The following is a 25394-nucleotide window of genomic DNA, read 5'->3' as shown; positions in this document are numbered from 1 at the left end:
TTGCTTGGAGTTTCACTCAAACATTCTATACACGGTAGTAAGAAACAATACATTTCCATCTGTTTTCAGTTGTTATTTGTCTGCTTTCATAGCTCACAAAAACATACCACAAAATTCCTTTTGCGCTTTTTCATGCAAAATGTGCACAAAAAAACCTCAGACTTCAAGTGTCAACTGAATGATTGAGTAATTTTGATGAAGAGTGACATTTGATAGACAGATCTGAACATTCGAGGGTTTTTCAGTTCTCCAACTTTTCAGGCCTTGTGCATCACTAAGCTGTGAGTGATTGAAGAGACTGATGAGGAGTTGCTAAGGTCGTGGGGGGATAGGGAGAACCACGTTACGTGACATTAAAGGCAATGAACCTTCCTGGTGTTGCACATAACGTGAGAAGAGTGGACAGGAAAATATAGGGAGGAGAACCTTCAAATTTAGAGGTCAAGCATTCAATCTGAATGTTTCAAAAGGTTGCGCCCCTTAGACACCCCCTCCCTTTTTTCTTCTCCTCTTCCATGACCCCTCCACTTTCTCCATTCTCCCCACAGCTGATGAAAGACGCTGATGAACAGCAAAGACAGCACTTAAACTGATTTCCAGGACTCGGGAAAGGCAGTTCATCTCAGTCAAATCCTCTGTGTGTGCGTGCGTCTGAAGCCATCTGGCCACCCCACCTGAATTATGGAAGGCAGTGTTCTATTTGGAAAGTTTTCCAAGTCATGGTCAGTAACCTGAAAGCACCTTTAATATTCCCCCTGCTCTCTCCCTGTTTTCCTGTAGGAAGAGGCCTCATTTTGTGCTCCCTGCAAAAAGTAACACAAATTCTCTGACACACCCATAATAAATCTGTACACTTAACTATGGGCATAAGTGCTTAGAGTCACACAGAAGTGGGGGTGCTCACAGGTGCCCCTCTACTAAGACTTATGGCTAGTGCTCCCCCACTCTGCAGTCACGCAAGCGCTGCCCTGCTCCTGGACCTCAGCCTGATTTTACTGCAGCCTGCGGAGAAACCAGACACTACAAAGGCCCTGGGTCCACATCAATTTCATGAGCAAAGTTACCAGGAAATAAATCATTTTCAGGATTTTTTTAAAAAGCAAGGAAAGGAGAGAGGGGTCCTAGCTAGCGCGCTACCCAGACCCATTGAAAACAACATAGCAGGGGAGCAGAAAATGAAGTCGACCGTACGTTTCTAAGAGTCTACTTTGCTTTGTCACACATTTGCTAGCAAATAGAATTGATGTTGTGTCATCTCAAATTTGATAAAAGCCAGTGTTAACCAGTAACCAGGCAAATAAAAGATAATAATTTTTCCCTCTTTACACGCAAGTCTCCGGGAACAAGACCTCGGGTTTTATAGGTCATTTGAGATTGAAAATTTTGCTTTTACAGGTCAGGATTCAGTCTAGACTCCCTATAATAAAATGCATAAAAGCTCCTGCACACAGATTGTGGTAATCATACATCCAGTCAGTCTGGTGATTGGAAACTTTAACTATTCTTATTCCACAGAAACTGAGGTTAGGACGACCTTTCTGGAGCAGATTTTGTATTTTATGCACTTTTTTTCTGCCTATATTTCGATATAGAACCAAAATGTTTTCCAACTTGAACGTGCATGTTGATGCTAATGTCTTTCTCTGAGCCACTACTGTACATGTGGTATGACACTGAGAGCAATTAAAAAGCACTTTCTTAGTTCCCATCTACTAAGTGAAACACATTAACACGTGTTAAAATTTTATTTGGTTTTTCACTCTGGTAAGGGTTTTGTTGAATAGCGTGAAAATGTAACATTCCCTGTCATTTTCATTATGAAATCATCTAGACTGACGCACAAAACAACAATCTTCTCAGAACATTTCTCAGAGATGCCTTGATTTATGTTTTTAGGAAAGCAGTAAAACTCTGCTCCAAATCTGTGCGGGGACTTTTACATACTTTTGATTTAGTAAGTTAATGAATCAAAAGCAGTTGTTTTTTTCACCCTCACATCTGGCCTATCAAATCTTTTGCTATTGAGATTAATGTTCACGACTGCTTACCACAGAGCTATGAGTTGTGATCCTGCATCTTAAGAAGCCTCTGCTTTTTAATTTTGCATGTTCTAACATAAGGACACGCACAGGTATACCACAGAAGCCTGCTGTGCTTTGCATAAAAGCCCTTTTTTTGGAGCAACACAAATCAGACATGCATGGCAGTAATTACCCCAGTTTTTGTCTGGCACGCTGTGGTCATTTAGGAGATTAATCAGTCGTAGATAAATAAACAGTCCTTCTTTTCTCAATGTCACTCATTGAGGCTCAAGTTCTGAATAAGGAAAAACTTTATTATTCATTTAAACAGCTCAGACTTTTATTTCAAGACTATGTTGTGTACATACAACAGTTTCTTTCACAAGATAATTTGCTTCTATGTATGAAAATCATATTTTGTCCTGATAAAATACAAAAAAAGTTATTATGACATTTTAGTCAAATCGTTTATTTTGTCAAATAAAAGCTTGACAAACTTCATATGATATAGAGTACATGCAAAGATTTGACTTTAAGGCTACTTTAATAAAACTGAGAAAAGCAAATCAGGTTCCCTCTAAATGAAAAAATAATATGATATTTTTTAAGGTAGTATAATAAAAATAAGTACTAACGAAATCCACAATTCCCAAAAACCACTAAACAAACAAAACAGTTTGCCAAGATACACTGCACTTATATATATGCTAGTGAAATACAGTAAACTTTAGAGAATAGTTTCAACATTCAAATACCCTCAGGGAGCTTATCACTATAGGTAGTCATGAGCTCATTTCTTGTTTGCCAGTTAAGCTTCCCGCACAGTGGATACTGGTCTCTCTGGACTCAGAGTAATTATCTGAAGGCACGCAACGCACTAACTGGCGAGTTCAGCCCCGACACTGTGTAGGATATGTGAGACAAGCCTTCCTTTCACCTTGATTCTGCTATTTTTAATCACATTGAGAAGCACAGCAGTCAAAAAAAATAAATGTTTAATTTCTTAAACGTTTAAACTCTGCATTCCACTCTATGACTGATTCAAGAGGTCTGTAATACAACCTTAGTCAATGATTTACAAAACCAATATTTTATTTACAATAGACCACAGAAAACATTTTTAAGTTTACTGGTAAACGTGAAAAATCTGCTTTTTAGCAACAAACTAAACAAATGACAGATTTGTCATAGAACCATTTAATGTGACAGTTACAGTGTCAGGATTGTTTTTGCTATGGGAGAAGCATGAAGCAAATTTCAATGGATAATATATACATATTTTTAAATGTTTAAATTCAGACTTTCTACTGTTTCATGAAAAATAACACTCATTTTGAATTTGATGGCAGCAACATCGCTCAAAAGAAGTTGGAGGCGAGAAAAGGCTAGAAAAGTAAGCAGTACTGAAAAGAAACAGCTGGGGGAACATTTTTTAAATAGTTAGGTTAACTAGCAACAGTTCAATAACGGGACTGGATATTAAAGATAGGCAGAGGTTCACCAATCTGTCATTGTGTTCACACAGTTCACAGTGCCATCCAAAAATGGAGGTTAATGCTTTATCATGCAAAGAAGAAGCCATATGTGAGAATTATCTAGAAAAGTTGCTGTCTTCTATGGACCAAAGCCCATTTAAAATGAACACAGCCAAAGGGGAAACTGTTATTTGGTCAGACAATTCAAAATTTTAAGATTCTGCTTGGAAAAAATGGATGAGGATGGAAGAGAAGGAAAATCCAGCTTACCAAAATTCAATGACTATACATCTCTGATGGTATTGGGCTGTGGAATTGGAAGCCTGGGCATCTGGAAAGGCACCATCATTGCTCAGAAGTATATACAGGTTTTGGATCAACATATTTTCCCATGCAGATAAAGTCTTGTTCAAGGAGTTGCTTGGATTTTTCAACAAGAGAATGCTGAACTGCACAGTGCATTCATTACAGCAGCTTGGCTTAATAGTGGAAGAGTCAGGTGCTGAAATGGCCAACCATATCACCAAATAAAAACGTTTGATGCATCATGATAATAACTCGAAAGACAACCCAGCTAGGATCCTATATCCAACAAGATGGAATGTTCTTCTACCAAACGTCCAGCAGCTCATCCCAGCAGATGTTTATGGATTTCTGTTTAAAGGAAGACGGGTGCTACACAGCTGTCAACATGTCCCTGTCCCAACTTTTTGAGAGGTGTTACTGCCATCAAATTGAAAATGTCCTTATCTTTGACATGTTTCACTTTCCCACTTTAACATTTTACACTTTAACATCCTCACATGTTTACAATTGTGGTTGCGTATTCTGACTGAATCAAAGCCTTCTATGAATTATTTGGCGTGAGTAAGACAAGTTCTCTGTTAAAATATAAAAGCATAGGAACAAACAGAGAGTCGTGCTCTGAAATGACTTCCAGAGTACTGACTCGAGCTCTAGTCCACATGAGTATTTGTGTCAAAGAAGGTAAACCAGATTAGTGATACCATGTCAGAAAAGCCATTCAGCGGAGAGCACATGGGAAGAATGACCAAGTTGTTTCTACACAGAGCAACCTGCTGGAACTATATGAAATAAAATGCTGCCCTCTTGTGTCAAAATATGGTAAAACAGCAAGCCTTATGCATAAGGAGACGTTACAGCTGTGTTTGATGTAGCTGTGCTGCTACTTTGTGTGTGGATTTTGCCGTCTCCAATAATCTTGCTGGATTTATAATAGTAGATGAACAGGAAGAAACCTATACAAATAAAGAAGAAGGTTAAGGACTTTTAATCCAATAAAGAATGAAGTCAGCTCACTGTGACAGTTTTAGATTTACCTTGAAAGGAGTTGAGGATGGTAAAGATGTAGTAGGAAGCGATGAGCAAAGGTCCGTAGCTGAAGAAAGCAAAAGCCCAGGTGATGCCAAGAAGGAGGAACAGGCTCAGAATGGTGGAAGTGTTGCTCTTAATGGAACTATTGTCTTGGGCCTTTCCTGCTTTTGGCATTAGAACGATCTGCCTTACAGTTACAATGAATACACTCAGAGTGAAGACGAACACTACAGCATAATAACCAATGTTGACCCCCTGGTGGACACCAGCATCAGAGATCCAGCACCTGAAAATTGGGAGTACAACGTGATCCTCTGATGAAGATGTTTGTGTTTTATCCAAGAAATCTATTATCAGATTTACAGACTTACATTGTTGCTGCTTTCCCCTCATTTGTATTAATATTAATAGAATTATATTTCTGGGAGGCAAGAAGAGCGATCACCACCACAGCCGGTATGACTAAAGAGAAGATTAGGAATATAAATTCTCCTGTGATTATTATTCATAATATGAGAGCATAAGTATCATTTTTGGCTCAGGTCTCTTACCCCATCCTGTGATGCAAATCTTCAGCATGTAATGTTTCACTTCAGTGCAGATTCGATGTAGACTGAGGTACAAGTGTAAAGCCTGCATGAAGAACCAGGTAAACGTGGCCAACATCCCGTAGTGCAGAACTGCTGCTATTGCCACACATGCACCTTTGATACCCAGATTTGAAATACTCTCATTGGTCAAGAAGGACAAGTTCAGGATCAACATGGCGACAAAGAGGTTCATCAGAATCTTTGTTGCTTCGCTTGCTTTCCCCTTTCTGTGGAGCAAATTAGTGTGCGTAAGAAAAAGGACTTTACTGAGGTAAAAATCCAAACTCCAAACTGCCTCGGATCTCTTACCTGACGAGAACGTGCATGAAGAGACCGACGATCAAGAAAAACAGCGACAGTCCACAACCGATTGAAGTGATGTAGGTCAGAGTATTAACATCAGAAGTGCTAATGTTTGCAGGTGGAGGTGACTAGGTTCAAATAGTTATGTGTCAGTATGTGCTGTAAAAAAATCATTTCTTATTTCCTATACAGCTGTCTTACCATGAGTATGGCAAAAAAGGTTAGATGTGTGCACTGGCAGGTGATGCTGTTATTGGTCTCCACTGTTTGACAGCCATCTGTGATCCAGAGTGATTTCCCTGTTGGACAGCAGTAATACAAAGAAGTAACTGTTAAAGACAGACTTTATCAGTGTAATCAGTGTGTGTGCAAAATGTGACTGAATGTGACTGAAGGTCTTTAATTCCTGTGGTTTTCATATTAAAATAAGATATTAAAATAAGATATATATATAGAGAGAGATCTATTTGGGGTTTTTTACCATTTGCATCTGTGCTGTTTCCATCCCAAGACACGCAAGAAGCATTCGCTCCTTTCTTTATCAAAATAGAAAATGAAAATCAGAATAAGTTTTCCTCTGAACTTAAAAATGATCAATATTTCTGTTATGACATCACACTTACCTTGTCCACATTACTGTACTGAATCTCGATGGGTCGTGAAAGGTTTTGTATTTTTGCCCCCATTTCTATTCCCACTATCTCACTGTTTAAATAGTATTTACTGCTGTCATCCTGTTAAGATTAAAAGATTGTTAATAGATCAGGTTTGGTCAATATGTTTATACATATGAAAAGTAAGTTTTTAGTTGAGCTGTACTATTACCGCATGCTGCTGTGGAAACAACAGAATTCCAAGAAATGATCCATTTCTCTCCACCGCCATTTTACTGGCCTCTTTAGGAATTTTCATTAAAAGAAATGGGCCCGTCAAATTGCTGTTTTCTCCTTTAACAATCTTTCAAAATGAGAAATGTTTATCAGCAAAAAATGTATAAAATAATGATGTCATGCATATGTATTATACAAATTAAAACTAATATATGCAAATGAGCATTAAAGTATCTTTTGTATTTCATCAGAATGTTCAATAAACAGAGTAATTTTCACTGAACTCAAAAATATGATTTTTCTGGTAATTATTCAATGCCTCAGACTTTAGAGAGTTAGTAATCCACAGTCTTAAAATTGTGTCACGCTCTTATATCAAACACCTTACCTTCACTCCAGCGTTTTCTGTGAAGGCAAAGTTCATGTTGGCTTGATTTTTCTGGGAGAGTTTGGCAATCACTCCTGTGATGTTGCCCATCTTGATTGTTGCTGTGCCAAAATTACCCATCATTTCAAGGACAAAGGATAGATTTTTCATGACGTCTCTGTAACACGGAGACACAGTGAGTTTCTTAAAGTAGATTTCAAAAGTGCACAATATTGCAAAAATATTTCTATGAAAACTGAGATATTTACCCTGGGTTAGGAATGGTATGGTTGATGGAAATGTCAATAGTGTCATTGTCATTGCTGGCAGTTGTTGTGGAAGATTCGCTGGAAGAATTGATGCTGGTGGTTGTTGTGGATGGGTTGCATGACACAGTCCATGTGTCATTATCACTCACGACATATTCTGTTTTATGTAAATGTACACAAAGTATGCAAACACACACACACACACAAACACGGGCTGTTGTTACACTTACTAAAATGAAATATTTGTTTTTAACTAATTTGATAAACAAAAAATTATACCCTTGCAAAGTTTTTCACAGAAGCTCCCTTTGCTCAGTTTCATATTCATACTCATATTCTTCATACCTTGAACACATAAAAGTATGAAATTAGAACTTGTGCACTGTCACTGCTGTCACATTGTTTCATGTAGAAATTAAGAAGAGGTTTGTGAATTTACTTTCACTCAAGCAACGGTGGATGTTATAAAGAAAACCTGCAACAAGATAGAAAGTGCATCAGATCATTGGTTGGAAACCTTTTCAAACTGATCAAATAAACTGAAAATTTTGACCACTGTTCACAAACTCACTTCTTAGAGGTTTCTCAGGGCTGCTTTTGTTGTAGAGCTGGGATGGCATACATGAAAAATTATGCTCTGGATCCTTCATCACCACAATATCTTGCTTGGATAAAATCTCTTCAGTTAAATTTAGCCTGTATTTACCTTGACTATCTATTTTTACTTCAATATTGCAGTTGAAATTCGTGTCGTTACAACACTCTAAGAAAAATGAAAAACACAATAAACACATTTAGCAAATAACCAAAACAAATGTTTTTCCCCAACAGCTTGAAAGCAAAAAAAAAAAGAAAAGCTAAAAATCAGATAACTGTACCTGCACGTGTATTATTTGGTTGGATGTTGAAACACAGCCTAATTCCATTGTCCTCTTGGTAGATAGTATCTAAATTAAAATATAAAACCCCAGATTACTAAATTTGTCCTTTACCCTAATGATGATTTTTTTTCCTGTATTGTTTTTAACTTACCTGATGGAAAATATGAATCAGCTAGTGTTTTGGGACTGATAAAGAGGGTATTCTTGGGTTTGCAGTCTCCATTTGTGCCTAAAAAATTTCAACGTAAAAATATGAGAAAAATATTTTGAGAAATACTGGTTTCTTTTAAGCTAGATTTTGTTACTTACCTGTGCTGTACAACAGAAGCATTAGCTCCACGGCAAACATCAGGCAATGGTTTACAACCAATGGTAACATTATCCTAAGGAGAAAAGGGAGCCTGCAAATGAAAATGGAGCAAGCTTATTTATCACAGCCTAAAACTTAATGAGTTCCAGCTTCTATTTCCCAAATGAGAATATGTTCTGCGTTGTTGAGTTTCACAGCAACTTGAACTTAGTCATTATTTTTGCTGACAAATATACCTTTGATATCTTCCTCTTTACTTTGACTTGCAAATAAACTGGTCCCCCTTTTTAAATTACATTTACATTACATTTTTTCCTCAGAAAAAACACTGCCAGAATGCTACTTCCCCCCCCCCCCCCCCATGGGCTGGACTGTAGGTCTGAACATAAATGCTCCAGTAATACTTTATCCCTTGTACTGATATGAAATCTAAAGAATGTGCAGTTTTTAAAATGTATCTGTGCTCATTTCAGGTTGGATGAAAAACAGGAAGTCATCACTCTGATTGTACTAAAACCTTCTAGGTATCCGCAGGTTTCTAAAGATGTGCAGTGTATAGGATTATTTACAGTTGTAGTCAGATGTTTACATACGTTCATCATGGGCTTGAATGTTTATGCAACAGACATCTTACTTTAAAATATAAGATTTGAGTGCACAAATTATGATTTTATTTTGGATTTTTTTCTAATCCACAATATGTCAAAAGTATACATACATTCTAATATATGTACGTACGCCCAGTAATATTTGGTTTAATGTGACGTGGCAAGTTGCACCTCAGTGGCATGCTTTTGGTACCCATTAACAAATTATTCTTCTTGGCAGTGTTGGCAGAGTTAGTTTAAATCTGTTGGTTCCCTGGCATGGGCCTGGCTTTTAAGCGTACAATGGTGTGAAAAAAGATGCTGTGGCATGACCTTAAATAGGTGGTACATGCTTGAAAATCCATTATGACCAGAGATGGGCAGTAACAGCAGTTACTTGTAACACGTTACTGTAATCTGATTACTTTTTTCAAGTAACAAGTAAAGTAAGGGATTACTATTGCAAAAACAGTAATTAGATTACCGTTACTTTCCCGTAGGAACGCTGCGTTACTGCGTTACTAAAACCGTGATTTTTTGCGAGAATGTCTCACGACAGTGACGTAAGCGAGTGCGACATTCGTGACAACAGCTGTGTGCAGATCAACAATGGATCATATATTGATTGCAGGAGAGAGTATGAGCGTGCAGCGTTTAAAGCGTGGAAGTACTGACCTTACTTTGAGTTTGATTCCATAAAAAGTGACAAAAACATTAGTGTCCGCTGTGCGTGGGAAGAAAACTTCTTTTTACAGCGAAAAAAAACCCTAAACTTCCGAGCAAGCACCGAGTAGCTACGACGTAATGGGAACCTCACAGAGAAACTCGCGGATTCTTCAACTGACCGCGGCACACCTGCACCAGGGTAAACCTCCGCCTACCCCAGTCCTGCTTTACAGGTGAAAATAGAGCAAAAGGACCGCTGAGTCTGTGACTTTATTTATTTTCTGCTGTGTTTTACATGCATCTAGGGATGGGTATCGAAAACCGGTTCTTGTTGAGAACCGGTTCCCACTGTTTCAATTCCTTGGAATTGTTTGCCATTTTTGCAAACGATTCCCTTATCGATTCCAGTCGCCCCAAATGACGTCACCACGTTGCGGAGCGTCATTTACCTGGCAGGAAACACGGCGGCTCAAACACTCAAAAGTTTGATTATACTTTACGAGAACGAATGACAACAGCGCAACTTGCAATACTTGCAAAGTAGATTTTTCATTTAAGGGAGGAAACACTACGAATATGCAAAAGCATTTGCTCACAAAACACGCGATGAATGTCAAATGAATGTCAAGCGCAGATTACTAGAACTACGTTTTACTAGCAGACCGAAAGTGTTACTGACGGGAATCTACAGCGTCTTGAGCTGAATTAAGACTTCAGAAGTCATTTGTGATGTTGAATGTATTACATGTATAAGAACAAGAGTCATGTTGGTATTTTTTTTGTAAAACAAAGGGGGGCCTAGCAAAAAAAGTTTGGGAACCACTGGTCTAATTCATTAATGCAGCATTACTGGATCACCTCAGTTTGAAGTGATATAATATGATATACAACTATCACAGTGTTTAACTACCATAATAATTCTTAGGGTACTGAGTGCATGCTTAATTAGATTTTTTTTAACATACTGCTCCATTACTATGTTTGACAGGCTGAAGTTGTCGGGTCACCTCCTAAATCGACCATCTTTTACAGGTGTTTTGTGCCAGAAATGGAGTGTCCACTGAAGACTGAAGATACTGAATCTCTACGCCTTGCCATTGATCCCTCTTGTGCCTTCATCTAGACAAGAGACATTAACTTAACCACTCTCACATGCTCTGTACCTACATCACATTCCCTGACAGTCGTAGCTTGGCTCATCTGTGGGTGAAATTATAAGAATGTGTTATTTTGCAAAGTGCTCTCCAGGGTTCCACACCTTCTTCTGAAATATAAGAACCTCTCCTGGTTTTAATGGCACTTTGGATTTCCTTACTTTCTGTTCCACTCCCAACCCAAAATAGATGCTGACAAGCTGCCACAGTAACATGGAAGAGGGAAAGACGTTGGAAAGGACTACTACAAATAAACCCAATGCCTAACAATGAAAAATGTAAAATAAGAACAATAATAATAATAAAGATAAAAGATGAAGTAACAAGTTTTTAGTTTATTCCAAATGATCATCCAGATGTCTGTGACATGTGATGACAAACACCATAATGGAAGACCTTTGTCATCTCATGCTTAAACTCATCATATATTTTTGCATATGCTGAACAGGCAGTCAGACATGCTGTAACTGTGGGGTAGAAAAACTGCATGAACACCATACGGCAGGGGTCTCAAACTCGAGGGCCGCTGTCCTGCAACTTTTCCATGTGTCCCTGTTGCAATACACCTAGTAGGTCATTAGCAAGACTATAGAACTTGACTGCATGCTGAGTTGGCAATTCAGCCATTTGATTCATGTTACAGCAGCTCATGAGTGAATGAACATGGTGCAATAAAAGTATTTGTAGAAGTATATGTTTCCAAATACATACATTTACTTAAATGTACTTGAGTAGGGTTAGGGGTTGCCACTTCAGCACGCAGTCAAGTTCTATACTCTTGCTAATGACCTACTAATTGTATTCAGGTGTGTTGCACCAGGGACACATGGAAAAGTTGCATGACACTGGCCCTTGAGGACTGGAGTTTGAGCCCCCTGTCATATGGAATATGACAGGTGTGGTTGAACTGTATGAAGAAGTTTCTCTTCTCTTCTGGCAGGACAGGGACGTGGCCTTGTCCTGTGAGCCACTGTAAGGATGTACTTAGATTTGAACTGGACTGTCACCGGCATCAGGCTCTTCACCTTTTCAAAGACAAAGCAGTCATTTAGATAAAATATTAGATATTGTTTACCTGTAAATGCACAAAGTTAATTTAGAAATGTAATTATTGTCAAGAGTGAACAAGCACTGATAGTGTAATCTACAGCTGTGGCCAAACGTTTAGAGAATGAGAAGTGTTGTTTGCTTATTTACAAAGTTTGCTGTTTCAGTGATAGTTGTATATCATATTATATCACTTCAAACAGAGGTGACCCAGTAATGCTGCGCTAATGAATTAGACTAACTATTCACTTTAGCTAAAGTTATTAAGTTAGCTAGAGAGTTGGGATGCTGTGTAAGGCATAAATAAAGCTAAAACACAAAGGTTTGGACACCGTTTTGCATGTTTCCCTACTGTAGGGGTCTCTGCAAGCATACAGAGCGGGTACTCTGAGAGGGTACAAGGTGACAGCTTTGGAATTCTACTAGAAACAGTCGATCATATTTGTTTGTCAAAGCTGAATTCAGGGCAAACTACGCTAAATTAGCGTTTTTAGCTAGCAGCTACAATAAGCATAAAAGTTACTTCCCGTCAGTAACACTTTCGGTCCGCTAGAAAAACGTAGTTCTATTAATCTGCACTTGAACCGGAACCAGATGTAAGTTCCAAAAAACAGATTTTGGAACTGAAACTGAATGGTGAGAAGTGAAACTGAAATTATTCAAGAGCTGAATTTTTAAAGGATAAAATGCAGTTTCAAAGCAAATGAATTCATTTTCAAAATATAAAATTCTATTTCAATTTAGTTATGATCATTTTCAAACCAATAAATTGAATTTCAAATTAGGATAATTCATATTCAGTTTTTAAAAGCATTTATTCAAGTTACAATTCAGATTAAATCCTAGCAATTCAAATTCAAATTTAACTTATTCAAATTCAGTTTCAGATGGCACAGATTTCTGCCCATAAATGTCACCGAGCAGTGACTCAGTTTGTGGTCAAAGGCTTGCACCCATTTGCCACAGCAGATGCCCCCAATTTTCGGTAAGTGAATGTGTTTAATTGTAAGAATATTACTGGATATTCTTGTGTAATTGCTACAGAATAGTTTATGTTATACTTTGTTATTGCTACAGAAGAATATTTATTTAATTATTATACATTTACAATGTTTTTTCCTGGGGACCCTGTGACACCCCATTGAAGAGCCATAGGCTGTGGATCTCTTAAGATCTCACTGTTGGGTTTGTAAGGCCATGTTACTCCTAAATTTCTATCTTGTTCAAAGAGAAGATATAAAACAAAGTTCTAACAAACAAAGTTAGTGTTCTCCTTTTTAAAAAGAATCGATAAGAGAATCGATAAAGAATTGAATCGTTAAACAGAATCGAAAATGGAATCGGAATCAGGAAAATCTTATCAATACCCATCCCTACATGTATCTATTTGAAAGAGTGAGCGTAAACACAAAAACCTATTTTATTTTATGTGCTGGAATGTGCAGAAAATAGGTTTAAAAGTAAATTAATTCTTCCAGTCAGAGAATGTTGCATATAATGAAATTTTTGCTTGATGCATAAAGTTAAAAGATTAAAACTAATAAAACAAGTTTTAAAAAGAGACTTTTCCATTTGATTACATTTTGTATGATGGATTATGCAGAAAAAATAGAATTGGGCTGAAAGATCTATCACTTTATCACCTGTTCAGGTTGTAAATCGTGTTTTTAAAAAGTAACTAAGTAATTACTTTTGAAAATAAGTAATCAGTAAAGTAACGGGATTACTTTTGGGGGGAAGTAATCAGTAATTAGTTACTGATTACTTTTTTCAAGTAACTTGACCAACACTGATTATGACTGAGTTACAACAACTGCTTGATTGCAGCTGTTGCTGCTAAGAGAGGCCCAACCATTTATTAGGTTTAGGGGCAATCACTTTTTCACGCAGGGCCATGTAGGTTTGGATTTTTTCCCCCTTAATAATAAACACCTTCATTTAGAAACTGCATTTTGTGTTTACTTGTGTTGTCTTTGTCTAATATTTGAATTTGTCTGATGATCTGAAACATTTAAGTGTGACAAACATTAAAAAAAACTTTTTCCCACCACTGACTATATGTCGAATAGTGTTGAGGTCAGGGATTTAGAAAGGCTGTTCCAGAAGCTCAATGTTAGCCTGCTTTATTTATTCCAAAACCAGATTTGATGTGTTTGAGATCATTGTCCTGTTTCAACACCCAGTTGTGTTTAAGTTTTATGCTGCTGAGTTGAGGTGAAGTTGAAGAATTTAGAGGTAGTCCTCCTTCATTATTCTATCCACTTTGCGCAGTCTAACAGCACTGTGCCAGAGAATGATGCTCATCCTACAGGATGCATCATCGTGTTTGACAGCTGGTACTCACCTATACTCCTCTAAATGTGCTTCTCTTCATTGTGACCAAATAGCTCAGTATTTGTCTAGTCTGACCATAAAACCCTTCTCCAGAATGCATTTGGCTTGTCCATGTGCACTGCTGCAACTTTCAGTTATTTTATAAAATCACTCTAGATATGTGCGGTACAATCATTACACACTGTAAAAAGAGTAGTTTGAAGAAATCATTAATAACCAAAATTTAAAGAAAAGCATAATCTTTTATTTTAAGACTTTATTGTGTATACACATCATTTTTTCCCACAATACTTTACTTATATGTATGAAATATTGTGTCCTGATCAAATAGAAAAAAAGTTATTACAACATTTCCATTTACTACTACAATAAAACCACAAAAATGAGAACTAAAAAAGCCAATCAGAAGATTTCTGAATGAAAAATATATTAGCATAGTAAAAAGTCATTGAACAAATCAGACCTTAATTTACCTAAATATGGTAAATTTTAAAGAATTGCTATAATTTTTATTTCAAAAAAGCTATTTTATAAATAAATACTAATGATTAACTTGACAAAAAAATCTACCACAAGCAAAGGAGTTTGTCAAAATACACTGAACATATTTAACTCTTTATTGTCATTGCACAGTTGTACTTTGTATAAGGGTACAACAAAATTGTCCCACTGTGATACTAAAATAAGGCAGGCAAAACACAATAAATAAGTAACATATACACAAAATAAAAAATAAAATATGTAGTGCAGAGAAAGAAAAAGGGAGATAATCCTATCCATATGCTCGTAAAATACGGTACATTTTAAAGAATAGTTTCAACATCCGAATAACTTCAGGGATCTTATCACTATAGGTAGTGTTGAGCTCATGTCTTGTTTGCCAGATGAGCTTTCCCCACAGTGGATGCTGTTGTCTTCAAATTGTGGGACAATTTCAGAATAGTGAATAAATAATAAAGAATAATGATCCTCACCATAAATTTAATGCCTAGCTTTTACATCTGAAAAGGCACCATCAATCCTGAGAGGTATGTAAAGGTTTTATATCAGCATGTTCTCCCATGCAGACATCATCTTTTTCAAGGAATTGCTTGGATATTTCAACAAGAGAATGCTAAGATTATTAAATAGCATTTTTCTACTCTCCCGGGGTACTCAAAGCACTCAATGCAACATGCACCATTCACACAAGCACTATCTTCTATGCTTTAATCTCTGCAGGAGTTTGCTTCATTCTTTATGGCCACTGTTTACATTCTGCCAGATGCAGATTTGCATGCAGCTCAGTGTGCCCAACTCCAAAACACGTAAAAACTCCAAAACACGTACAAAAGACAGCAGAAGTGCTCCAGAATGCTAGGCGCAGTGTTGAGCTTTTGTTACCTAGTGGCTACACAAGCCAGCAAGTACAAACGACTGGATTTGGTGTGTGGTAATAACAGGTAAATGAACTTTTTTTTATTATTATTTGAATATATATGAATGCTTGTGTATAAATACACAAACCATACAAGTATGCTTTCAATTGTGTAATTTAAGTGATCTAGGTAGCTCTGTTTTGGAGTTTGTACGTGCTTTTTGGAGTTTGTACGTGCTTTGTCTCTAGGGGCCACCGTAAATATTTACATATAAACATATATAAATGAAACCACTTTTTTTTACATTAGTAATTCCTTTTGTGCATAATTTTATATTATTGTTAATAATAAATTAATTAAAGCAACAAAACAACCTGAAGAGCCGGTTCGGAGCCGAAAGAGTCGGCTCTTTTTAGTGAGCTGAGCTGAAAGAGCTGGTTCTCTAAAAAGAGCCGGAAATCCCATCACTACACCACACACCTATGAGGATCTCACTCCACTTTCTCCCACTACAACCCCTGATATTTATGAAGCAGATGTCAGGTAATATTTTAAGAGCCTGAATGCTCGAAAAGCTCCTGGCCCAGACTGTGTGTCTCCTGCCTCTCTCAGACACTGAAAATGACCTGGCCCCAGTGTTTTCTGGCATTTTCAACTCCTCACTGCAGACTTGTCATGTGCCTGTCTGCTTTGTCCTCCACCATAGTCCCTGTCCACAAGACGCCAAGGATCACTGGACTAAATGACTACAGACCTGTGGCTCTGACATCTGTGGTCATGAAGTCATTTGTGTCTGGTTCTCTCCTATTTCGAGGCCCTCACACCCCCTTCCTTGACACCCAGCAGTTTGCATACAGAGCCAACAGATCTGTCAACAACGCTAGCAACATGGCTCTACACTTCATCCTGCAGAATCTGGACTCCCCAGGAACCTACACGAGGATCCTGATTGTGGACAGCTCTGCCTTCAATACCATTCTTCCACACCTTGTCAAAGGCAACACAGTGGTAAACATGTCCCTGTCCCAACTTTTTGAGAGGTGTTACTGCCATCAAATTGAAAATGTCCTTATGTCTTTGACATGTTTTACTTTCCCAATTTAACATTTTACACTTTAACATCCTGACATGTTTACAATTGTGGTTGCGTATTCTGACGGAATCACAGCCTTCTATGAATTATTTGGCGTGAGTAAGACAAGTTTGTCTGTTAAAATATAAAAGCATAGGAACAAACAGAGACGTAATCTGAAATGACTTCCAGAGTACTGACTCGAGCTCTAGTCCACATGAGTATTTGTGTCAAAGAAGGTAAACCAGATTAGTGATATCATGTCAGAAAAGCTATTCAGCAGAGAGCACATGGGAAGAATGACCAAGTTGTTTCTACACAGAGCAACCTGCTGGAACTATATGAAATAAAATGCTGCCCTCTTGTGTCAAAATATGGTAAAACAGCAAGCCTTATGCATAAAGAGACGTTACAGCTGTTTTTGATGTAGCTGTGCTGCTACTTTGTGTGTGGATTTTGCCGTCTCCAATAATCTTGCTGGATTTATAATAGTAGATGAACAGGAAGAAACCTATACAAATAAAGAAGAAGGTTAAGGACTTTTAATCCAATAAAGAATGAAGTCAGCTCACTGTGTTTAGATTTACCTTGAAAGGAGTTGAGGATGGTAAAGATGTAGTAGGAAGCGATGAGCAAAGGTCCGTAGCTGAAGAAAGCAAAAGCCCAGGTGATGCCAAGAAGGAGGAACAGGCTCAGAATGGTGGAAGTGTTGCTCTTAATGGAACTATTGTCTTGGGCCTTTCCTGCTTTTGGCAATAGAACGATTTGCCTTACATCTAGAATGAATACACTCAGAGTGAAGACGAACACTACAGCATAATAACCAATGTTGACCCCCTGGTGGACACCAGCATCAGAGATCCAGCACCTGAAAATTGGGAGTACAATGTGATCTTCTGATGAAGATGTTTGTGTTTTATCTAAGAAATCTATTATCAGATTTACAGACTTACATTGTTGCTGCTTTCCCCTCATTTGTATTAATATTAATAGAATTATATTTCTGGGAGGCAAGAAGAGCGATCACCACCACAGCCGGTATGACTAAAGAGAAGATTAGGAATATAAATTCTCCTGTGATTATTATTCATAATATGAGAGCATAAGTATCATTTTTGGCTCAGGCCTCTTACCCCATCCTGTGATGCAAATCTTCAGCATGTAATGTTTCACTTCAGTGCAGATTCGACGTAGACTGAGGTACAAGTGTAAAGCCTGCATGAAGAACCAGGTAAACGTGGCCAACATCCCATAGTGCAGAACTGCTGCTATTGCCACACATGCACCTTTGATACCCAGATTTGAAATGCTCTCATTGGTCAAGAAGGACAAGTTCAGGATCAACATGGCGACAAAGAGGTTCATCAGAATCTTTGTTGCTTCGCTTGCTTTCCCCTTTCTGTGGAGCAAATTAGTGTGCGTAAGAAAAAGGACTTTACTGAGGTAAAAATCCAAACTCCAAACTGCCTCGGATCTCTTACCTGACGAGAACGTGCATGAAGAGACCGACGATCAAGAAAAACAGCGACAGTCCACAACCGATTGAAGTGATGTAGGTCAGAGTATTAACATCAGAAGTGCTAATGTTTGCAGGTGGAGGTGACTAGGTTCAAATAGCTATGTGTCAGTATGTGCTGTAAAAAAATCATTTCTTATTTCCTATACAGCTGTCTTACCATGAGTATGGCAAAAAAGGTTAGATGTGTGCACTGGCAGGTGATGCTGTTATTGGTCTCCACTGTTTGACAGCCATCTGTGATCCAGAGTGATTTCCCTGTTGGACAGCAGTAATACAAAGAAGTAACTGTTAAAGACAGACTTTATCAGTGTAATCAGTGTGTGTGCAAAATGTGACTGAATGTGACTGAAGGTCTTTAATTCCTGTGGTTTTCATATTAAAATAAGATATTAAAATAAGATATATATAGAGAGAGAGATCTATTTGGGTTTTTTTTACCATTTGCATCTGTGCTGTTTCCATCCCAAGACATGCAAGAAGCATTCGCTCCTTTCTTTATCAAAATAGAAAATGAAAATCAGAATAAGTTTTCCTCTGAACTTAAAAATGATCAATATTTCTGTTATGACATCACACTTACCTTGTCCACATTACTGTACTGAATCTCGATGGGTCGTGAAAGGTTTTGTATTTTTGCCCCCATTTCTATTCCCACTATCTCACTGTTTAAATAGTATTTATTGCTGTCATCCTGTTAAGATTAAAAGATTGTTAATAGATCAGGTTTGGTCAATATGTTTATACATATGAAAAGTAAGTTTTTAGTTGAGCTGTACTATTACCGCATGCTGCTGTGGAAACAACAGAATTCCAAGAAATGATCCATTTCTCTCCACCGCCATTTTACTGGCCTCTTTAGGAATTTTCATTAAAAGAAATGGGCCCGTCAAATTGCTGTTTTCTCCTTTAACAATCTTTCAAAATGAGAAATGTTTATCAGCAAAAAATGTATAAAATAATGATGTCATGCATATGTATTATACAAATTAAAACTAATATATGCAAATGAGCATTAAAGTATCTTTTGTATTTCATCAGAATGTTCAATAAACAGAGTAATTTTCACTGAACTCAAAAATATGATTTTTCTGGTAATTATTCAATGCCTCAGACTTTAGAGAGTTAGTAATCCACAGTCTTAAAATTGTGTCACGCTCTTATATCAAACACCTTACCATCACTCCAGCGTTTTTTGTGAAGGCAAAGTTCATGTTGGCTTGAATTTCCTGGGAGAGTTTGGCAATCACTCCTGTGATGTTGCCCATCTTGATTGTTGCTGTGCCGGAATTACTCATCATTTCAAGGACAAAGGATAGATTTTTCATGACGTCTCTGTAATACGGAGACAGTTAATTTCTAAAAGTAGATTTCAAAAGTGCACAATATTGCAAAAATATTTCTATGAAAACTGAGATATTTACCCTGGGTTAGGAATGATGTTGTAGGTGGAAAGGTCAATCGTGTAATTGTTATTGGGGGTGGGGGTGATTGTTCTAGATTGTCCGGAAGAGGAGCTGGGGGTGATTGTTGTGGAAGATTCGCTGGAAGAATTGATGCTGGTGGTTGTTGTGGATGATTGTCCAGAAGAGGAGCTGGGGGTGATTGTTGTGGAAGATTCGCTGGAAGAATTGATGCTGGTGGTTGTTGTGGATGATTGTCCAGAAGAGGAGCTGGGGGTGATTGTTGTGGATTGTCCAGGAGAGGAGCTGGGGGTGATTGTTGTGGAAGATTCGCTGGAAGAATTGATGCTGGTGGTTGTTGTGGATGATTGTCCAGAAGAGGAGCTGGGGGTGATTGTTGTGGATTGTCCAGAAGAGGAGCTGGGGGTGATTGTTGTGGATTGTCCAGGAGAGGAGCTGGGGGTGATTGTTGTGGAAGATTCACTGGAAGAATTGATGCTGGTGGTTGTTGTGGATGATTGTCCAGAAGAGGAGCTGGGAGTGATTGTTGTGGATTGTCCAGGAGAGGAGCTGGGGGTGATTGTTGTGGAAGATTCACTGGAAGAATTGATGCTGGTGGTTGTTGTGGATGATTGTCCAGAAGAGGAGCTGGGGGTGATTGGTGTGGATTGTCCAGAAGAGGAGCTGGGGGTGATTGTTGTGGATTGTCCAGGAGAGGAGCTGGGGGTGTTTGTAATGGAAGATTCGCTGGAAGAATTGATGCTGGTGGTTGTTGTGGATGATTGTCCAGAAGAGGAGCTGGGGGTGATTGTTGTGGATTGTCCAGAAGAGGAGCTGGGGGTGATTGGTGTGGATTGTCCAGAAGAGGAGCTGGGAGTGATTGTTGTGGATTGTCCATGAGAGGAGCTGGGTGTGATTGTTGTGGAATATTCGCTGGAAGAATTGATGCTGGTCGTTGTTGTGGATGATTGTCCAGAAGAGGAGCTGGGAGTGATTGTTGTGGATTGTCCAGAAGAGGAGCTGGGGGTGATTGTTGTGGAAGATTCACTGGAAGAATTGATGCTGGTGGTTGTTGTGGATGATTGTCCAGAAGAGGAGCTGGGAGTGATTGTTGTGGATTGTCCAGGAGAGGAGCTGGGGGTGATTGTTGTGGAAGATTCGCTGGAAGAATTGATGCTGGTGGTTGTTGTGGATGATTGTCCAGAAGAGGAGCTGGGAGTGATTGGTGTGGATTGTCCAGGAGAGGAGCTGGGGGTGATTGTTGTGGAAGATTCGCTGGAAGAATTGATGCTGGTGGTTGTTGTGGATGATTGTCCAGAAGAGGAGCTGGGGGTGATTGGTGTGGATTGTCCAGGAGAGGAGCTGGGGGTGATTGTTGTGGATTGTCCAGAAGAGGAGCTGGGGGTGATTGTTGTGGATTGTCCAGAAGAGGAGCTGGGGGTGATTGTTGTGGAAGATTCGCTGGAAGAATTGATGCTGGTGGTTGTTGTTGTGGATGATTGTCCAGAAGAGGAGCTGGGGGTGATTGGTGTGGATTGTCCAGAAGAGGAGCTGGGGGTGATTGGTGTGGATTGTCCAGGAGAGGAGCTGGGGGTGATTGTTGTGGATGATTGTCCAGAAGAGGAGCTGGGAGTGATTGTTGTGGATTGTCCAGGAGAGGAGCTGGGGGTGATTGTTGTGGATTGTCCAGAAGAGGAGCTGGGGGTGATTGTTGTGGATTGTCCAGAAGAGGAGCTGGGAGTGATTGTTGTGGATTGTCCAGGAGAGGAGCTGGGGGTGATTGTCGTGGAAGATTCGCTGGAAGAATTGATGCTGGTGGTTGTTGTGGATGATTGTCCAGAAGAGGAACTGGGAGTGAGTTTTGTGGATTGTCCAGGAGAGGAGCTGGGGGTGATTGTTGTGGAAGATTCACTGGAAGAATTGATGCTGTTGGTTGTTGTGGATGATTGTCCAGAAGAGGAGCTGGGACTGATTGTCGTGGATTGTCCAGAAGTGGAGCTGGGGGTGATTGTTGTGGAAGATTTGCTGGAAGAATTGATGTTGGTGGTTGTTGTGGATGATTGTCCAGAAGAGGAGCTGGGACTGATTGTCGTGGATTGTCCAGAAGAGGAGCTGGGGGTGATTGTTGTGGAAGATTCGCTGGAAGAATTGATGCTGGTGGTTGTTGTGGATGATTGTCCAGAAGAGGAGCTGGGGGTGATTGTTGTGGAAGATTCGCTGGAAGAATTGATGCTGGTGGTTGTTGTGGATGATTTTCCCGAAGAGGAGCTGGGAGTGATTGTTGTGGATTGTCCAGGAGAGGAGCTGGGGGTGATTGTTGTGGAAGATTCGCTGGAAGAATTGATGCTGGTGGTTGTTGTGGATGATTGTCCAGGAGAGGAGCTGGGGGTGATTGTTGTGGATTGTCCAGGAGAGGAGCTGGGGGTGATTGTTGTGGAAGATTCGCTGGAAGAATTGATGCTGGTGGTTGTTGTGGATGATTGTCCAGAAGAGGAGCTTGGGGTGATTGGTGTGGATTGTCCAGGAGAGGAGCTGGGGGTGATTGTTGTGGAAGATTCACTGGAAGAATTGATGCTGGTGGTTGTTGTGGATGATTGTCCAGAAGAGGAGCTGGGGATGATTGGTGTGGATTGTCCAGAAGAGGAGCTGGGGGTGATTGTTGTGAAAGATTCGCTGGAAGAATTGATGCTGGTGGTTGTTGTGGATGATTGTCCAGAAGAGGAGCTGGGAGTGATTGTTGTGGATTGTCCAGGAGAGGAGGTCTGGGTGATCGTTGTGGAAGATTCGCTGGAAGAATTGAAGCTTGGTGTTGTTGTGGATGATTGTCCAGAAGAGGAGCTGGGGGTGATTGTTGCGGATTGTCCAGAAGAGGAGCTGGGAGTGATTGTTGTGGATTGTCCAGGAGAGGAGCTGGGGGTGATTGTTGTGGAAGATTCGCTGGAAGAATTGATGCTGGTGGTTGTTGTGGATGATTGTCCAGAAGAGGAGCTGGGAGTGATTGTTGTGGATTGTCCAGGAGAGGAGCTGGGGGTGATTGTTGTGGATTGTCCAGGAGAGGAGCTGGGGGTGATTGTTGTGGACGATTCACTGGAAGAATTGATGCTGTTGGTTGTGGTGGATGATTGTCCAGAAGAGGAGCTGGGGGTGATTGTTGTGGATTGTCCAGGAGAGGAGCTGGGGGTGATTGTTGTGGAAGATTCGCTGGAAGAATTGATGCTGGTGGTTGTTGTGGATGATTGTCCAGAAGAGGAGCTGGGGGTGATTGTTGTGGATTGTCCAGGAGAGGAGCTGGGGGTGATTGTTGTGGAAGATTCACTGGAAGAATTGATGCTGGTGGTTGTTGTGGATGATTGTCCAGAAGAGGAGCTGGGGGTGATTGGTGTGGATTGTCCAGAAGAGGAGCTGGGGGTGATTGTTGTGGAAGATTCGCTGGAAGAATTGATGCTGGTGGTTGTTGTGGATGATTGTCCAGAAGAGGAGCTGGGAGTGATTGTTGTGGATTGTCCAGGAGAGGAGGTCTGGGTGATCGTTGTGGAAGATTCGCTGGAAGAATTGAAGCTTGGTGTTGTTGTGGATGATTGTCCAGAAGAGGAGCTGGGGGTGATTGTTGCGGATTGTCCAGAAGAGGAGCTGGGAGTGATTGTTGTGGATTGTCCAGGAGAGGAGCTGGGGGTGATTGTTGTGGAAGATTCGCTGGAAGAATTGATGCTGGTGGTTGTTGTGGATGATTGTCCAGAAGAGGAGCTGGGAGTGATTGTTGTGGATTGTCCAGGAGAGGAGCTGGGGGTGATTGTTGTGGATTGTCCAGGAGAGGAGCTGGGGGTGATTGTTGTGGAAGATTCACTGGAAGAATTGATGCTGTTGGTTGTTGTGGATGATTGTCCAGAAGAGGAGCTGGGACTGATTGTCGTGGATTGTCCAGAAGAGGAGGTGGGGGTGATTTTAGTGGAAGATTCGCTGGAAGAATTGATGCTGGTGGTTGTTGTTGTGGATGATTGTCCAGAAGAGGAGCTGGGAGTGATTGGTGTGGATTGTCCAGAAGAGGAGCTGGGGGTGATTTGTGTGGATTGTCCAGAAGAGGAGCTGGGAGTGATTGTTGTGGATTGTCCAGGATAGGAGCTGGGACCCGTCGTTCTTCTGGCTAGCCAAGAGCTGTTCTGGGGTCCAGCCAATGAACAAGCTAGTGTTGATGGACTCATCCACCCGGTGGATATTGGCGGGTGTAGTGGATACTACCGGAACAACAGTCCCCTGCTGCTACGGGTGCACACTCTGGTCATGCTACCCATGCTTTTTCCCATTGGTACCATCAGGCCCCACTACCCCCACTGGGGGCTGCCCTGGGGGGGTTATGCTGGTACAACAGTCCTCTAAGTTACACTGCACACCTTTATGCTCGAACCGGCCGCTGTTGATGGTGGGCTCTGGAAGTGTGCACGGGCATGAAGCGCGGCAGGGTCTCCTGGAAAGTGCATCCGCATTCTGGTGGTTTTTCCCAGGTCGGTGCAGCACCTGGAAGTTATACTCTGCCAGCTTCTCCAACCAGCGGGCATGGAGCTACCTGCCAAGGAGCAGCAGGTAGGCGCATAGTCCCTCCTGCTAGCCCTCAATGACTAAGTGTATTTAAAATTGAGAGGTGGGCAACGACGTCAGGGGTGAGGTATACACCCTGATGGTAATTTGGACTCCGTGATGTGCCCCCCCCCAAGATCCTAAATGTATGTGTAATGAGAGTGTGAATAATGTGAATGTCTAAGTTGTGGGATAAAATTGAGGCAGAGGCAGCCAGAAGGGGACAGAGGGGGGGGGTAGCCTCCTCTGCACCCTGGTGACATACCCCTACTCCAAGGCCCTGCATGTGTGGGTGGTTGTGGAGGAGCGGGAAGAGGGAGGCAGCTGGAGATGGGGAGGGAAGGAAGGGAGGGGCAGGTAACCCCTCCCTGGGGCCAGCTCCCCCGCTGTTCATACATCTTGCTTTAAAGTTCTTGTACTTTAAAGCAAGATGTATGTTGCACAATCATTCCATGCTGGGAAAAGAACAGTTTAAAGAAAGCCTCAAACTATCATGACATTTTAGCCCATGATCAATGTATGTAAACGTCTGACTACAACTGCAAATAATCCTATACAATGCACATCTTTCAAAACCTCCGGATACCTAGAATTTACCATAAAGACTTTTAGGGTAGTAATTCTGTCTTTTACCAACATTTACTTGAGGAGAGAGTTAATAAAAGCGAAAAATCCTTCTTTTAGTACAATCAGAATGATGATTTCCTGTTTCATCCAACCTGAAATGAGCACAGATACATTTGAAAAAACTGCACAATCTTTAGATTTCATATCAATACAGGAGATAAAGTATTACTGGAGTATTTATGTTCCGACCTACAGTCCAGCCCATGGGAAAAAAGTAGCATTCTGCCAGTTGTTTGCTGAGGAAACAGAATTTAAAAAAGGGGCCCAGTTTATTTGCAAGTCAAAGCAAGGAAGCAGATCAGGTATATTTGTCAGTAAAATGTAATGAATGTAAGTTGGGTGTCAGGTGCTGTGAAATTCAACAACGCAGAACATATTCTCATTTGGGAAATAGAAGCTGAAACTTCTATTTCCCAAGGTTGTGATAAGTAAGCTTGCTCCATTTTCTCCTTAGGATAATGTTACCATTGGATGTAAACCATTGCCTGATGTTTGCTGTGGAGCTAATGCTTCTGTTTTACAGCACAGGTAAGTTCAACAAAATCTAGCTTAAAAGAAACCAGTATTTCTCAAAATATTTTCGTTTTTTTAAACGTTGCAATTTTTCACAGGCACAAATGGAGACTGCAAACCCAAGAATACCCTCTTTATCAGTCCCAAAACACTAGCTGATTCAA

At 40.1% G+C, this 25394-nt stretch overlaps 2 protein-coding genes across 2 annotated transcripts; both read right to left on the bottom strand.

Moving 5' to 3' along the window:
* Positions 1-2033: 2033 nt before the first annotated feature.
* On the bottom strand, positions 2034-7339 carry LOC120740456 (adhesion G-protein coupled receptor G2-like). The gene is made up of 11 exons (XM_040042845.1): positions 7191-7339; positions 6943-7099; positions 6550-6681; positions 6348-6458; positions 6206-6260; positions 5926-6023; positions 5731-5852; positions 5383-5648; positions 5203-5293; positions 4837-5117; positions 2034-4755 (listed from the first exon to the last, which is right to left on the bottom strand). Exons 2-11 carry the CDS (start codon positions 7090-7092, stop codon positions 4637-4639), a joined length of 1425 nt encoding a protein of 474 aa, XP_039898779.1. The 5' UTR covers positions 7093-7099; positions 7191-7339; the 3' UTR covers positions 2034-4636.
* An 8568-nt stretch (positions 7340-15907) lies between these two features.
* Positions 15908-23717, bottom strand: LOC120739793 (uncharacterized threonine-rich GPI-anchored glycoprotein PJ4664.02-like). Its single transcript, XM_040041683.1, has 11 exons — positions 19540-23717; positions 19294-19450; positions 18901-19032; positions 18699-18809; positions 18557-18611; positions 18276-18373; positions 18081-18202; positions 17733-17998; positions 17553-17643; positions 17187-17467; positions 15908-17110 (listed from the first exon to the last, which is right to left on the bottom strand). Exons 1-11 carry the CDS (start codon positions 23715-23717, stop codon positions 16992-16994), a joined length of 5610 nt encoding a protein of 1869 aa, XP_039897617.1. The 3' UTR covers positions 15908-16991.
* Positions 23718-25394: the final 1677 nt, after the last annotated feature.

This window comes from Simochromis diagramma, unplaced genomic scaffold (assembly GCF_900408965.1).
Source record: "Simochromis diagramma unplaced genomic scaffold, fSimDia1.1 OVJJ01000304.1, whole genome shotgun sequence".
Classification (NCBI taxonomy): Eukaryota; Metazoa; Chordata; class Actinopteri; order Cichliformes; family Cichlidae; genus Simochromis; species Simochromis diagramma.
This window is presented reverse-complemented; position numbering and strand designations above follow the sequence as displayed.